The following is a 16,439-nucleotide window of genomic DNA, read 5'->3' as shown; positions in this document are numbered from 1 at the left end:
TCCATTGGAGGCTGTTCGAGTACACATGAAAGTAAGACACTGACCAAAGCTAAGTTCAAAGTCAAGTCAGATCATCGGCTACAGTTGATCCGTTACTGTATTGCCAAAATCACCCTACCTTATCCTTTTTTATTACAGGAAAAACAAAGAAACAGATTTTTTTCCATCTTTTATTTGGCCATTAATGCTGGAAGTTTGCTGTCTACTATCATCACTCCCATGCTCAGAGGTAAAAAATATCTGAAGTGGACCTTGATTTTTCTTTTTTTAATTGTGAAGAGAAGTCAGGTGAAAAGGTTGAGTCCTTGTTGGTTTGTCCTGTCCCACAATTCTCCCACGATGCCTCAGCTGTTACATACATCCTAGAGGATACAGTGAAATCTGGAATGCCAGCTACTTTTCTTTCAAGATTTAACTGCTAATCTTATTTGAATCCCTTATCCCAGTGACCCCTGAAGAAGTTAAACCGTCCTTAGCATAGCAATCGATTTTTCTAACTTATTATTAATGCAAAGTCCTTACTCATGGTAAGAGATAAGACAAGAGAGGCTGTTTGGAAACCACAGCGGGTGGGCCATAGTTGACATTTTTGCCTTCAAGCTTTGCTCCCCAGTGACGTTCAGCGAGCCAGGAAGAATTTAGCAGGCAAGGTTTTATTCTTTGCTTTCCCATCATCTCAGATATTTCTAAAAGAACTGCCCCCAAGGAAGAGAATGGGGCAGTGTCTGTCATCAGCTCACAGTTTTGTGCTTGTCAGCACTCCATTGAGGGTTTATGAATTTCCCATATGGAAGGGAATATTTGGGGACAAATTAGACCAAAACAGGACTATGGTGTCCACACCTCGAGTCAGAATAAACTATGAAAGAAGATAATTTATGGAGTTTATGTATTTCTGCCTGTAGTAGCACTTTGAAGATGACACTTAAACCCCATTCCAACTTGCTTTGTATGAAAATGTACTAGCTTTTATTCTTACATTATGTTTTCTCACCCCCTAACCTCCCCCGCCTCCAGGTTCTACTAGAATATGTGTTGTGCATGTTTGAATTAGAAAATGTGTAATAGGATAATTTTTAAGGGAACATCATGGCTCTCATACAGATATAACGTCAGCATGACAGAGATTTTATGTAACTTATTAGTTGATGAGGGAACTGGAAAGCTGCTACAATCAGTTCAAATAAGGATTTGACTAACAGAGATTTAGGTTCTTTACTGGATGGGGGGATTATTTTGCATTGCTGTGAATAGGAATCATTTGTACAGTAACGAACAGGAAACATTTGTATGACTATAGTTTTCTGCCTAGTTAAGTTCTTTCTCTGCAGAACTGTGAAACAGTTGGTCAAAAACAAAGACAAACCCCTTTAGGATCAGATGATTCCTGGAGGCTCCAGAACTCCATTGAAAGGACTTCCAGTAATTTCTGTTGCCCCTTCCAGAGTCTTAATTTTTTCCCTACCAACCCTAGGATTTCAGAGCTAAAGTAGATCTTCAGACAGGAGTTAGGAGACTATGGCCCACAGGCCAAATCCAGAGATCTGGACAAGACCATCCATGTGTGTATCGTCTATGGCTGCTTTCACCTACAAAGGCAGGGCTGAGTAGTTAGGACAGGTCCACAGCCTAAAAGATTTACTATCTGGCTGTTGACAAAAAAGTTTATTGACCCCTACCCTGGGTCATCTAATTGTTTTCTAATTGGCATGAATTCAGGGACATATAATCCTGATTTTCCAGGGCCCTTTGATTTTACTTTCTGAGTCCCACTTTCTTCATATTATTGTGTCTAGGTCATTTTCGTCTCTCCCAGTAAGTCAGTCCACAGAACATAAGGATTCCCACTGATTTTGGCTTAGCTGGTATCAGACGTCTATTTAGTGGCTAAGGTCAGAACCCGCCTCCACCTCCTGCTCTTTCTACTGCAAAGCCGTTTGCTCAGCCTTGTAGTAGACATCGGTCTACTGCAATGACCGTCTACTTGCAATGACATCAGTAAGGCAAATGGATAAGTCTAGAACATTAAGTGAAAACAATATGTAAGAACCAGTTAGGGATTTACAAAACCGGGAAATAGATGAGTATTACCATTGCCATACTGAATTTTAATCTTATCATTTCTCCCCAGTTCAAGAATGTGGAATTCACAGTAAAAAAGCTTGTTACCCATTGGCGTTTGGGGTTCCTGCTGCCCTTATGGCTGTATCTCTGAGTAAGTAGATATCAGTTGAATTACTACAGTCCTGTGATCAGGTCAGGCCTTCATATTAATTGTTGTGACCAGCTTTTAAAAGTTCATGTAACAAATTGTAATAGTAAGTAACACAAAGAATTGCTATCCCATGTTAAACATACTCTGAGAATTCAAAGAAAGTAGAGTTGGCGTGTTGTTTCAGAGAAAGTAGGATCAAAAAAGAGTCCAGAGGAAAGGGGATCAACTGAGTTGGACATTTAAAGGTTTGAAACTATTTAGGCAGATTAAGAAGAAGGTGATAGAATCTGCTAGACTAGGTGAAACCATGGCTGAAAGCTTTTGTTCTTATCAACATGTGCGCATCTACAACTTGCCTGAAGACATGGCAACCTGGTCCAATTGTCACTTAAATATTTCCAGTGAACATCTAGTTTTCCATAATGTATCATCTCTAAATGTTTCTACAAGACTGTCTTCCCTCTGGGAGGAATATATGTGTATAGTCATTTGCACATAAGTTCTTGGCATTGGCTTTTTAGGAGGTCTGAAGAGTTTTCTACAAGGGATAGTCCAGTTTAAAAGATGGTAGGTGTCTTCATTTCTTTGGGCTGCCATGACAAAATGTCACAGACTGAGTAGCTTAAACAACAGAAATTTATTAATTGTCTTACAGTTCTGGAGGCTGGAAGTCCAAGATCAATCTGTCAGCAGGGCCATGCTTCCTCTGAAGGCCCTAGGGAAGAATCTCTTCCAGGCTCCCCTGCTACCTCTAATCGTTCCCTGGCTTGTGGCAGTATAACTTCAGTCGGTCCACAGCCTTCCCCCTGTGCGTGCATCTGTGTCCAAATGTCCCCTTTTGATAAGGACACCAGTCATTTTGGAGTAGGACCCACCCTAATGACTTCTCCTTAACTTCATCATCTGCAAAGATTGGATTTCCAAATGAGGTAACATTCTGAGGTCCTGGGGACAGGGACTTCAACATCTTTTGGGGAGAACACAGTTCAATCTACAACAGAAGCAAAAGAAGGAAACAGAACCCAATAACCATCTCAAGCCTTCATAGCATCTCCTCCCTCTCAGATGAGGTAGCAGTCAGCACTATCACGTTCTCTGATTTTTTTTTTACCAGTTTTTAATAGTATTGAGTATGCCCTTTTTCATCTCTTTTGCTCATGTTGTAGTAATTTAGCTTTATCCTTACACTTAGGCGAAAGCTCAGGATTCGCCCCCTTTTTAACATCCATTTTCTTCTGTAATTGTTTAAATATTGCCACTCTCCCCTAGAAGGCTTATATATGCCTTCTCTCCTTCAATTCTGGGTAAAGAGATAGGTTTTCAAAAACTATTGTTTTATGCCAGATGCTGTGTTAAATTGGCATCAGGTAAATTCTCTTTTCGTCCCTGTGAGTCATCCTTACATCAAAGATTATGCTTTTTCTTATAATGGATTTGAGAAGAGGCCAAATCCTATGCCTTACCATCCTCTCTAGAAGTTCCTATCGGCAACAGTCCTATGCTTGAACAAGTTCATTAGTTAATCAGAAGCTTAAAGATTAAAATATTGGTTGACAAAAAGAGGTAAACTCAAATGGAATACTCAACTGGGTATTCCATGTCTGGATTGAGGGAAATTAGCATTGGGTGAGAATACAAGTAAACTCCTCTTCCTTTAACTGCAAAGAACATCTACAATCCAGGCACACACTTGGAGATATGCTTGAGAGTTGGCAAAACTTCATGTCTTCTTAAATTGGGGAAAACAAGTAGAAGTCAAGCAATTCGTCGATGTTTTAAAATTATTGAATTGTGATATTGGATAATCAGAAATCCCAGCATAGAGATTGTGGTTTTCAGAGTCTCTTGCAGAAAGGCTTTTTTTTCCCCCTAAATTATTTTCACAGTATTATGCATTTTATAAGAAGGTCCATGGAAGAATGGCCTAATTGAAAAAGAACTTTTTAACTTTTCGTGAAACTGTAACTGCACATGCAATTAATGGTAACTGTTTCTGTACCATGACCACAGAATAAATTCTGCCATATGTGATTAAGTAGAAGTTTCAACAGATTAGTTCCTATTTTTGTCTGAAGATTTAAAAAAAAGAAGAAACTTTCTCTTGCTATTGCAGCCAGAAAATTAAAACTGTGTTCTATGTATTTGTAGACTAATGCATTAATCTGCTTTGTGAAAGCATTTATCCCTGTAAAGAGGGATAGAACTTGTGCTCAAATAGCTCTACCGAGTGTCTGCCAGCTGCCCCAAGTTCTGGGAAGGAGATAGTATTAGGCTTCAATGTTCGTATGTGAGAACACAATATAATATTACTCAGAAGCTGCTGTGATCATTAGAATCAAAAGCACTCTGGAAACCAGGAGAGAGGGAGGTAAACCAACACTAATGAGTAATCCCAGTATCTCCAGAACAAGGTTGTAACTCAAATAAAAACACATATTCTAGTTCACAGATAGTTCTGTCAAACTCCCTGTTGACTTATCTTCTTTTGCCCTCCCCAGTTGTATTTGTCATTGGCAGTGGAATGTACAAGAAGGTCCAGCCCCAGGGTAATGTCATGGCTAAAGTCGCCAGGTGTATTGGGGTAAGTATTTCAGTAGTCTTCTCTCTCAATCACATTTAGTCACCCCAGAGCCTTCTACCTCCTTTAAATTAAAATTCAATGAAACTTTGACTTTCCTTTAGACATTTTATTCTTGTTCTTTCCTTTTTTGATAAATTGAAGTTTCTTATAAAACTCACCAAATGGAAAAGAACACAAACAGAACTCAAAAAGGGAAGGATGGAAATGGCTATTGAACTTATAAAATAAGATCAGTGGTGATAGAAAAGCAAATCAAAGGGACTCTTTACCTCTTAAAATGATAGACAACATCTGATGTTTGTCAGGGAGCAGTGAAACAAAAATGGAGAGGTCTGGTTTCATAGTGTATATCCAGAGTCTGAAGTGTGGAAAGTGTCAGTAATCCTACGTGCAGGAACTAAGGCCAAGAAAATAACTTTTAAAAATGAACACAGCGTCACATGAAAAGATTATCAATGTATGTAATAGTTAGAAAAAAATTTATGACAAAAATTGAAGTCCAGCAAGTTGCTGAAAATAGAACAGTGTTTAACTTATAGTGCATCTATGTCATACTACGCAGACATCAGGAGTCTTGTTTCCAAGACTATTTCACCAAATAGGAACATGCGGAATATGGTTTCTTCCATGTGCATCTACACGGTATGTGTCCACACAGGCACATTTTAAGGCAGGAAATCAATATTGAGTGTAGGAATTTTTAAATAATGGAGTCAAATAACTTTATTCTCAAATGTGCTACCCATTTTTTTTCAAAGGAATATCTACATTGTATAATCAGGGAGTAATGTGTCACTCATTTTTTTTAAGTGTGGGTAATCTTTTGGATGTAAAGGCAGCCTTAAGATAATTTTAGTCACTTACTTTCCCCTTTTCCTGATGTTATTGTGTTAAACTATACATGTATACTTTATCAAAGTCAAAAATTCTCCCGCCTCACTGCTATTCCCTTTTCCTCCTACTCTTTCCTCTAACATTGGAACTATTCCCACCACAAAGCTTTTTCCAGTCTAATAGGAATGATCCAATTCCAGTGATCTCTAAGTTCTTTCTTCCCAAGTAACTGATGACTTAGCCCCAACGCCAAAAGAACAATTTCAAGCTATTTAGTCATGAAAATGATATTGTTATTTCCCAGCATCCTAAGTCACCTTGTAGCTTTGAGTTATTGCTTTTAAGTCACAAAGTCACATGCATGTCCCCAGCTGGCATCACCATCGCCTTCTCCTGCTGTTACATCACTGTGAATGCACTTTGCTTTCCTAAAGGCATCTTACAAACAAGGAATCTTGGAAGCCTCTAATTTTGTAATGGGTGGTGGTAGGTAGGTATGTTTTTTGGATCAGTGTTACCATGTTTTAAAGTATGTTCAACTATAATCTTTATTTTCTTCTACTTCTGTTTCTATGTAGTGAGTTCTCCCTCTCCTTCATGTGACTGTAATACATTATAATAGGCCTTCACCATCCAGTATGGTAGCCACTAGCCACGTGTGGCTATCGAACACTTGAAATGTGGCAAGTGCAACTGGGGAACAGAATTTTAAATTGGATTTCACTTAAATTAATTTAAATTATGTAATTTCTTATACACATATTTCTATGTAGTGGGTTCTCTTAAATTTCAAAACCAGTACTCAATTCAGTTATTGGACAGCTTTTAAATATGTTTGAAACAACTTAGGTGTGTAAGTCTAGTTTTTCAAGCATAAATTTTAGACAGTGTAAATACAGATCAAACATTTCTGGTAAAAATTTAGCATCCAAATTGAAATGTGGCGTAAGCGTGAAGTATACCCTAGATTTTGAAGACTTGGTATGAAAAGAGAATGTAAATTTTTTCACTAATTTTTTAACATTGAGTACATGTTAAGACCATACTTGGGGTTTGTTGGGTTAAATAAAATATATTTAAAATGAATTTCACCTGTTTCCCTTTTACTTGTTAACATGGCTACCAGAAAACTCAAATGGCAAATGTGTCATGTGTTGTATTTCTACTGAACGCTCCTCTCTAGAGAATCCGGAGAGTAAAGTAGTAAGTAACAGCGTGATTTCGTTTACCCCAGCTCAAACGCTCTCAGTTAGTGAGAGGTTTGAAATAAATGCATGTCATGCCTTTAGCATCATCATTATACTAACATCTACAATTTTATATTTTGCTTCTCTTGTAAGTCTTCCATTAAAGGGAGTTTCATTGAAATGTGTTGCACTGATAAAGGAATCAGTTCTGTTTTGAAATCTGATTGTTCTTCCTTCCTTCAGTTTGCCATCAAAAATAGGGTTAGGCATCGGAGTAAGAAATTTCCCAAGAGGGAGCATTGGCTGGACTGGGCTAACGAGAAATACGATGTAAGTGATGATTACAGCCTCAACGGCCCCAGTGATCGTAATGCGTATTATTAAATAGGCTACATGGACAGAATTATCAGTCGTATCTTCATAAACTTTATTAGCATTTTAAATAAGACTCTGTGTGAGAGTGCTTATTTATATTGAAAAGACCTTGAGAAACAATGGATATAATTTATCTGGAAACAATATTACCTCTTCATAGTTATTCATGTGGAATAATCTGCCGTTCGTTATATGTCATTATGACCACATAACTTTAGTTTGAATATCGAAGGGTTAAGTGATGGTGGTGGGATTTACATTTGGTGAATTTACACTTAAATTTGAATAATTTACCTCCTAAAGATGTTTTCACTCTTATTTTCAACACCTTAGGAATTTGGGGTTTTCTAAAGAAACCTGTGATAGGGTTCTTGGAACAATTACTCACCTCCCAGCTTGTCTCTAGATGCAAATATGTCTACGCTGAAAATAGCATTGGCTGAGAGCTCTGGCACAGGTCATGTCTGATTTGTCCCCGCACTCACTCCAACTGCAGGAGCAGCTCATCTCTCAAATTAAGATGGTTACAAGAGTGATGTTCCTGTATATTCCTCTCCCCATGTTCTGGGCCTTGTTTGATCAGCAGGTAATATGCAACTGTGTTTCTGTACATCTTCATTAACAAAACATTCTTTGGGCATTACCGCATGGCAAGCTGTACCTACTTAGTATTTAGCTCCTGAAAATGTTCTCTTCCAGTTCCTTTTTTACATTTCATTTATTTGGTAACTGTTCGATCACCTAGGGTTTCTTTCTTTCTTTCCTCCCCTTTTTTTTTTTAATTATCTAGAGGGTTCTATCCACATTTCTGTGACAAAACAATGAAGAAAAGTAGGCGGGGTCGAGTAGAGGAGCCTTGGGAAAGACAAGTATCCAGGACTCCTGCCAGCCAAATTGAGAATTCAGAGCTTTTCTCCTGATACAGCATGTAAAAGCTGTACTGTACTGTCTTTTATGGGATACACAGAATATTTAGACTGAGAGGGACTTGATATCTTCCACGCTGAAACGGGATTCTTGGGCTAGAAGCACCATCCAGAAATGTGAAATGCCTACCAAAGTCATTCTAATCAGAGCAGGAGCTAGAACACATCATTGACTTGTCACCCTGCTCTTTCTCCCACAGCTGGAAGATGCGTGCCTAGGAATTTTTCTAAATAGGGTTAGAAAACCCAATGCATGACGCTCAGTAGCCAAAGTGATAAGCTATCCTTTCTTTTAGAAACCGGGGTTTAAGAAGAAATTTACACACGTGTATGGTCTTATTGTACAGGAGGGATTATTAAAAGGGTAAACCATCTCTTGGGAAAAACTGAGAATAGACATTAATCTCCTTATTTGTAAGTATGAAATTTAGACCAACATCTTAAGAACAAGTTTTGCATGTTGGGCGGGAACTGGTTATTCGAATCAGGCTTGCACTAGAAATGCACTGAGCACCTTTTATCTGTGTGACTTGGCGTAATCCCTTAACCCTTCTGAAAGGGTAATAACCCAGGGCAAGGCTGTGAGGATCAAAAGAGAGAATGTATAGTAAGTAATCAGTGACTGGCTTGTATTAAGAACTCAGCCGGTGGCATATTTCCTGACTTTCGATGATGTTCTCCTAGTAGAGATGATAGATTATGTTGAAAAATTCACATATCCAGTTCTCCATGGAATATATAACATATACTTGTACAGTCCTGCATCATCTTTTACTACAAAATAGGTTGAATATAAGTAGACTGCCCAGGTTTAAATCCATCACTCTCTTGATGGAATTACATTTTAGGACAACCTAGGCTGTCAACGATAGGCTTTTTTTTTTTTTTCCGCATTTGCGTTATATCACCATTTTACTTCTTAAAATTTACTTTAATGACAATGATACTCCCTTCTGGTTTTTTGTTTGTTTGTTTGTTTTTGTGTTTTAACATAACAGTAGGCTCTTAACAGTAATAATGTTCCTGAAACTGTGATCCCAGTGAACATAAAATAGCCTCAGGGTGTGAAGATGCTTTCATCTTGCAGGTGATGTCAACTTCCCAGCAAACCTCAGAAATGCATTTCTGTCTCTATGAAGGAGAGCTTATCTCAAAGTGGTACTTTGTAGGCTCTCTGTGAGTGGTTGGAGTACTATTTGTTGTTAACTGAACAGCAGAAATGCAAGTTGTTTCTTCTTACCTATAATCACAGTGGAACTGGGAGAGGAGCCTGATACTGAAAAACATCTTTAAACCCCATAGCAATTCAGACCTCATTCCTGATTTGGAAAAGACTCCACACTGGCTTATAAAATGCTTAAAACCCACATTCCCAGATGACGCAGTAAACTTAACTTGTTTTTAAGGGCTCCAGGTGGACGCTGCAGGCAACAACTATGAATGGGAAAATTGTAAGTCTGGGACCTGGAGCTATTTTACGGCCCCTGGTCCCTATTCCTTTGCTTTAGCCCCTTTGCCCCCTTTTTGCTTCTCTCTCATAACATTCCAACCCCCCAACTGATCCTCTGTGCGAACTTATCAATGAGATTTTCCCCCTCTTTTTAGGGAATTATTGAAATTCAGCCAGATCAGATGCAGGTGAGAGAAAATATTTAAGTCGCTTCCAGAGCTCAGAGCCACCGCTGAGGCAGTAACAGCTCCTCTCCACTTCCTCTGCAGACCGTGAACGCCATCCTGATCGTTATCCTGGTTCCCATCATGGACGCTGTGGTGTATCCTCTGATCGCAAAATGTGGCTTCAATTTCACGTAGGTGACCCTCGGGTTGGGGTTCGGACTCATGTGTCCCAGGGCTTTGCAAATGGGCTGCGCTCCCTCAGCTCCCAGAGCCTCAGCAGAAAGAATGTCTGGCTCCTCTCCCATGACGCCACCTACGTGAGGGAGTTTTCAAAGAAATATTTTCGAATCAGATGTCTATGTGCTGACGTTTCTGAAAATTTGCCCTTAAAATAAAAGTGCTATTAATGGCACCCTGAAAAAGCCTCTCATTAAGGCTCCCTTGTATGTGTAGATGATAGAAATAGTAACTGTGGTCCAAAGTAGTTTCTAGAATTTAAATGTCCAGATGCAGATGAGAAGCTGTAACATTTATCCTCCTTAGTCCTGGTCATGAATAAGAGACAGAGAGACGCTTGGAATCCACGTGTTTTGGAGGGGAGTTGGTTTTGTCTGGGGGAGGCGGGCGGGAGAGGAGCGCTTCCCTTGTGGGTTTACCGTCAGCTTGCTCACCTGCGGCTGGCTGAGAGCCACCCTTCTGCTTGTCCCGCCAGCTCCTTGAAGAAGATGACGGTCGGGATGTTCCTGGCTTCCATGGCTTTTGTGGCAGCTGCAATTGTGCAGGTGGAAATCGAGGTGAGCTGCTTTCTGATTCTCCAGTGGCCTTTCTTGGTGGGTCTGGTGGAGCGTCCTTCTCCAGGACTGAGAGGATGAGGGAGGCCAGGGATTTGCTGATAAACTAAGTCCTGGGGCTGTGGACGATGCGCTGCAGGGCAAAACAGTCCCTTTCAGTCAGCGCGCCCTGTGGGTTCTTGTCATTGCAAAGGACGCAGCCAGGAATAGGGCCAACAAGGTGCACTCAATTAGGAGAAAACTTAGATGGCAGTTACACAGGGGCTTCCGTTTATAATACAGTTTTTATAAGGGGAGGGAAGTTTGTGGAACTTGTTCTTTTGCTATTTAAACTCCTAGGAGATCTGGTTAAAAGAGGTTCGGCACTCACAAAGTCCTTCAAAAATATGTAAATTGTAATGGGAAATTGTTCATGGGAAGATGCCTTTTGTATCCTAACATTCCTGATGATGGTTAGTTCCCAAGCTAATCCACACGTCTGTTGGACTCAAAATGGGACTGAACTAGATTCCTAATGCTGTTTGTCTGAGAGCAGCTCTCAGAAACAGGGTGTTAGGTAGTATGTAAGATGAGAGGTAAAATCTTTCTCTCTCTCTCATTCTCTCTCTCTCTCTCTCCCCCCTCCCCTCCCCTCCTTTTCCCACACCTGCACCCCCACGTCTCTCTTTTTCTCTGTCTCTTTCTCTGTTTCTGTCTCTGTCCCTCTCCCTCCCTCCCTCCCTTCTCTCTCTTTAAATTTTTAAGCGTGGTAACATACGTATAACATAAAATTTGCCGTCTTAACCATTTCTACGTGTACAGCTTGGTAGCACTAGGTACATCCGTATTGTTGTGACCTCAATCCCTAGAACACTTCTCATCTTGCAGAACTGAAACCTTGTACCCATTAAACAACTCCTCATTCTACGTCCCCCCAAGCCCCCAGCCATGACCATTCTATTTCGTCTCGTTGAATTTGACTGTTCTCTGTACCTCATGTAAGGGGAGTCATACAGTATTTGTCCTTTTGTGTCTGACTTATTTCACTGAGCACGGTGTCATCAAGTTTCCTCCATGTTGTAGCACATGTCAGAATTTCCTTCCTTTTTCAGGCAGAATCATAGTCTTTCATACGGATATAGCACATTTTGTTGATGCATTTATCTGTGGATGGACATTTGGGTCATTCCACCTGTTGGCTGTGGTCAGTAATGCTGCCTTGAGCTTGGGTGTGCTCACTTTCTCTTGGACATCACTAGCTTTATGCTAGTGGGAAATGAATTGTGGGGCTAAAATAGACGTGGATTACTTCAGTGACACTGGGATTTGAGAGAAAAGGCAGAAACCCTGAGCAGGGTGAGAGGCAGGGGGCTCCCAAGCATTGGGAGGGGATATTCAGAGCACTATGTCCAGGGCTGAGGTCTGAGCTTCTAGAGTTACGAGGGAGAGCAGACCTCAGGCGCTACAACAAGATCAACCTTCATTTAGGCGACGGTTACTCTGACCCCTCAGGTATCAGGCTTCATACATCAGGCATCCTTTGACCAGGTCTGACCTGGAGGTGGCTAGGTAGGACCGAGAGCAGCCTCTTGCTGACTGCTTCCATGTTCTGTCCGAGCATCACTTTCTGTGGGTGCCATGAAGTGCAGGATTGGAGGCCTCCTGGGCTTCGTGGTGGGTACGTTGTGTGCCTCAGCCAGTCCACCTTCCTCGGCCAGGGGGAAAGTGACTCCGGTGCCACGGTTAAGGTCATCTTCGGTATGCACTGAAGACCTCACTGCCAATTCTCTTTTATTTTGCTCAGAAAACTCTTCCTGTCTTCCCCAAAGGAAATGAAGTCCAAATTAAAGTATTGAATATAGGAAATGATAGCATGAATATATATTTTCCTGGAAAGACAGAGATACTTAACCCGATGCATCAAGTAAGTAGAAGGAAATGCAACTTTCTTTTTCCTCTTCTGACCTGAGTTATCACAATAGGATTTGGAGAAGCCGATCTTCTTGGTTCTTGTGTAAATCCAAAGATGAGCCCAGAAGTGAAATGTCTTCATCTCTGATCTCATTTTGGCTTCACTCTGGACCAGTGTGCTCTTTAATGTGTCTGTGAATCACCTGGGGAGCTTGTTAAAATGCAGATTTGTGACGAGTGGGTCTGAAATGCTGCATTTTTACAAGCTGTCGGGTGACACTGCTGCTGCCGGTACGTGGAACCACACTTTAAATAGCAAGGTTCTGGGTCAGCGGTTCTCCACCGGAGCTATCAAAACAGCCCCCACAGGGAACACTTGGAAATCTCTGGAGACATTTCTAATGGTCACAACTGGGAGTGTGCTTTTGGCGTCTCCTATGTAGAAGCCAGAGATGCTGACATGCAGCCCCCTCAACAAAGAATTATCTGCCCCAAATGCCAACAGTGCTGAGACTGGAAAACCCTACTGTGGATGGATGGTCATTGGTCTTGATGAGAGCTTCTCAACCTTAAGTCTGGAGAGCTTTGACAATTCTGACGCCTGCAGCCCAACTCCAGAAATTTTGATTTAACTGGTCACATTCCCGGTCAGCCACCACTGAGAACCACTCCCTTAGATCTTGCCGAACTAATAATCGTGAAGGAGGAAAGAATGTTTGACTCCCGATGCTTGGGAAAGCCCAGTATTGATTTTCACCCAGGTTGTTGCTTTTCCTCAATGCTGTTCTTTGCCCAATGGTAGAAATAATTTCCATAGCATTTATCTTCCTAAAATGAAAGTAAAATGCTGGATGAAAATCATAATTCTTGTGGTAATGCTAAACAACTTCAGGATAGAGTCCACAGGGGTGGGCTAGGGCGGGGGCTGAGACAAACCAATGCCAGCCCCCATCAAGGCATTTTTGGATGTGTATGAACATGACCTGGGAAGGCCAATAATATGCATGACAGTGTTAGTGCAGAATAAGGCTCTGGTATTAACTGTGATTCCTTTCCCCCCATTATAGACAAGTGATTTTATGACTTTCAGTGCAGACAAACTGACAAGTATAAACATTTCTTCTACTGGATCACCACCCACTCCAGTAAAAGACTTTGAGCAGGGCCATCGCCATATCCTTCTAGTCTGGGCCCCAAACAAATACCAAGTGGTAAGTAGCTGGACACCTGCAGCTGACTCTTGACTGTGCTATTGGAGACTGTGCTATTGGCCTTTTAGTGGTGTGACTTTTTTTCCTCCCCATGTAGTATTATATTAGATAATCCTCAATTCTTCCTTTTTCAAGGACACAGTCATTTGACTTCCAGTAAAGGTTTGACTGGTGGATGGGAAGGGTTAATAGTAATTTTACAAATTTTAAAAAGACCTTCTGGGCATGGTATGGTGTATGTGCACACAGGTCACACAGAGTACCTGTGTGGATTCTCAGAGACTTTTTGAGATAAAGTTTCAAATATATCTTTAATGGCATTCATTTAAAAAATTTGCACTGAGTAATTGGGAAATTAGAGCCGTCTCTAAAAAAATAGAGTGAATACATCAGGTAAAAGCAGTAGAAATGCATAAAAATGATTTCATAACAAAATATAGGCATCTGGATATTCCATTCAGCATATAAAGAAGCTATGAAGGTGTAGTTGACCTAATGAAGGAGTTGTACGTATTCTGTAAGGTGAATTTAAGTGAGCTTGTACAGAACTGCGATATGGAGTTAAGACTTCTTGGTAATGTGTTTAATTAGGGAACTGTTGAGTGGCTTGCCCTAAATTCTTGGAGAGCAGTGTTCTGTGGAACCACTAGAAAGCAAGCATGAAAAGTTGTAGAGGCTCATCTTAACTTCAGGTGAACCAGGGCTGAAGAATGGAGCCCAGCAAATGTAGTCATGGTGCCCTTAGCTCCTAAGATAAATGCCAACATCACTCTCCTTCTGAACTTATTCTGATAAGTTAGATTTGAAAATGTTTTCTTTCTCAGGTAAAGGATGGCCTTAACCAGAAGCCAGAAAATGGAAAAAATGGAATCAGGTATGTGTATTTCTTTAAAACTTAAGTTATATCAGCTTCTTACATAACTAATGTATACCCACAGTAAAATTCAACTATAACAAGGATATAAAATGAGAGTATGTGGTTTACCCCAAGAATGTAAGGCTGGTTCAATGTTTTTTTAAAAAATTTATTTATTTATTTATTAAATTTATTAAATTTATTTATTTTTGGCTGCACTGGGTCTTTGTTGCTGCGCGTGGGCTTTCTCTAGTTGCGGCGAGCTGGGGCTACTCTTCGTTGCGGTGCACGGGCTTCTCATTGCGGTGGCTTCTCTTGTTGCGGAGCACCAGCTCTAGGCACGCGGACTTCAGTAGTTGTGGCACGTGGGCTCAGTAGTTGTGGCTCACGGGCTCTAGAGCGCAGGTTCAGTAGTTGTGGCTTACGGGCTTAGTTGCTCCGCGGCACGTGCGATCTTCCCGGACCAGGGCTCAAACCCGTGTCCCCTGCATTGGCAGGCGGATTCTTAACCATTGCGCCACCAAGGAAGCCCTGGTTCAATGTTTTTTAAATCATAAATAAAATCCATCATCTTAATAAACTAAAGAGGAAAAGCCACATCATCATATCAATTGATGCAGAAAAAGCATTTGATGAAATTCAGCATCCATTCATTTAACAACTCTCAGCAAACTAGGAACTGAAGGGAACTTCCTTACTCTGAAAATGTACATCTAAAAAAATCCAAGCTAACATTGTACTTAAAGGCAAAAGTCTAAATGCTCTCCCCCTAAGATCAGGAACCAGGTTAGATTGTCCACTCCACTCCTATTCACAATCCTTCTGGATGCTAGTGCCATGAGGCAAGAAAAATAAGTAAAAGCATCTAGATTGGAAAGGAAGAAATAAAACTATCCCAACTCACAGAAGACAGGATTGCATCAACAAGTCCCAAGGACTACAGAAAAAGCCCATAGAATCAGTAAGTGAGTCTAGAAAGGTTACAGGATACAAGGCCAACAACAAAACGAACATATTTCTATATACTAGCAATAAATGATTGGAAACTGAAATTTTTAAACTATACCTTTTACCATAGCTCAAAAAAAAGTGATGAAATACTAATTATAAATCTTATAAGACATATACAGGATTTGAGAGCTGAAACTACAAAAGGCTGATGAGAAATCAATGAAGACCTAAATAAATGGAGAGATATGTTGGTTTCATTGATTAGAAAACTTAATATAGAAAAGATGTCAATCCTCCCCAAATTGATCTATAGGTTTAGTGCATTTCCTATCTCAATCGTAGCATTGGTTTTTTGGTTTATGATTTTTCCAGTTTTATTGAGGTATAATTGACAAAATCATATATATTTAAAGTATACAACGTGATGATTTGATACATGTATACACTGTAAAATATTTACCACAATCAAGTTAATTAACATATTCATCACCTCAAAGTTACCCTTTTTATATTATGAGAATTTTAAGATCCAATCTCTTAGCAAATTTCAAGTATACAATATAGTATTAATTAGTCACCATGCTGTACTTTATTTAGATCCTTAGAACTTATTCATCTTAAAACTGAAAGTCTCCCCTCACCATTCCCTCCTTCCTTGGCAACTACCACTCTATTCTCTGTTTCTATGGATTCAACTTTTTCTTTTTCGGTTCCCCATATAAGTGACACCATACAGTATTTGTCTTTCTCTATCTAGCAGATTTCACTTAGCATAATTGGTCAGTGTAATGATCCAGAAATAGACCCACCCAAGTACAGTCAACTGACTTTTGACAAAAGTACAAAGACAATTCAATGGGCTAATAAGTTTATTCTTTTAAAAAAATGGTGTTGAAACATTTGGACACTCATACGTAAAAAGTGAATTTGTCCTAAACTTCACATTTTATACAAAATTATATAACAAATCTTATACATCATGTAGGAAAATTAACTCAAAATTGA

At 40.0% G+C, this 16,439-nt stretch overlaps 1 protein-coding gene across 1 annotated transcript in view; it reads left to right on the top strand.

Annotated features, from left to right (window-relative positions):
* SLC15A1 (solute carrier family 15 member 1) overlaps positions 1-16,439 on the top strand; it is a 49,390-nt gene that overhangs the window by 19,778 nt on the left and 13,173 nt on the right. Inside the window, exons 7-18 of the mRNA XM_059995470.1 lie at positions 139-229; positions 2,132-2,215; positions 4,714-4,796; positions 7,061-7,147; positions 7,689-7,778; positions 9,525-9,569; positions 9,724-9,756; positions 9,838-9,926; positions 10,448-10,529; positions 12,310-12,429; positions 13,484-13,627; positions 14,452-14,501. Coding sequence (XP_059851453.1) covers positions 139-229; positions 2,132-2,215; positions 4,714-4,796; positions 7,061-7,147; positions 7,689-7,778; positions 9,525-9,569; positions 9,724-9,756; positions 9,838-9,926; positions 10,448-10,529; positions 12,310-12,429; positions 13,484-13,627; positions 14,452-14,501 — 998 coding nt within the window. The remainder of the gene's footprint in view (positions 1-138; positions 230-2,131; positions 2,216-4,713; positions 4,797-7,060; positions 7,148-7,688; positions 7,779-9,524; positions 9,570-9,723; positions 9,757-9,837; positions 9,927-10,447; positions 10,530-12,309; positions 12,430-13,483; positions 13,628-14,451; positions 14,502-16,439) is intronic.

The sequence above is a fragment of the Delphinus delphis genome, chromosome 18, assembly GCF_949987515.2.
Source record: "Delphinus delphis chromosome 18, mDelDel1.2, whole genome shotgun sequence".
Lineage (NCBI taxonomy): Eukaryota > Metazoa > Chordata > Mammalia > Artiodactyla > Delphinidae > Delphinus > Delphinus delphis.
The sequence above is the reverse complement of the archived record's forward strand: the minus strand, read 5'-3'. Positions and strand labels throughout refer to the sequence as shown.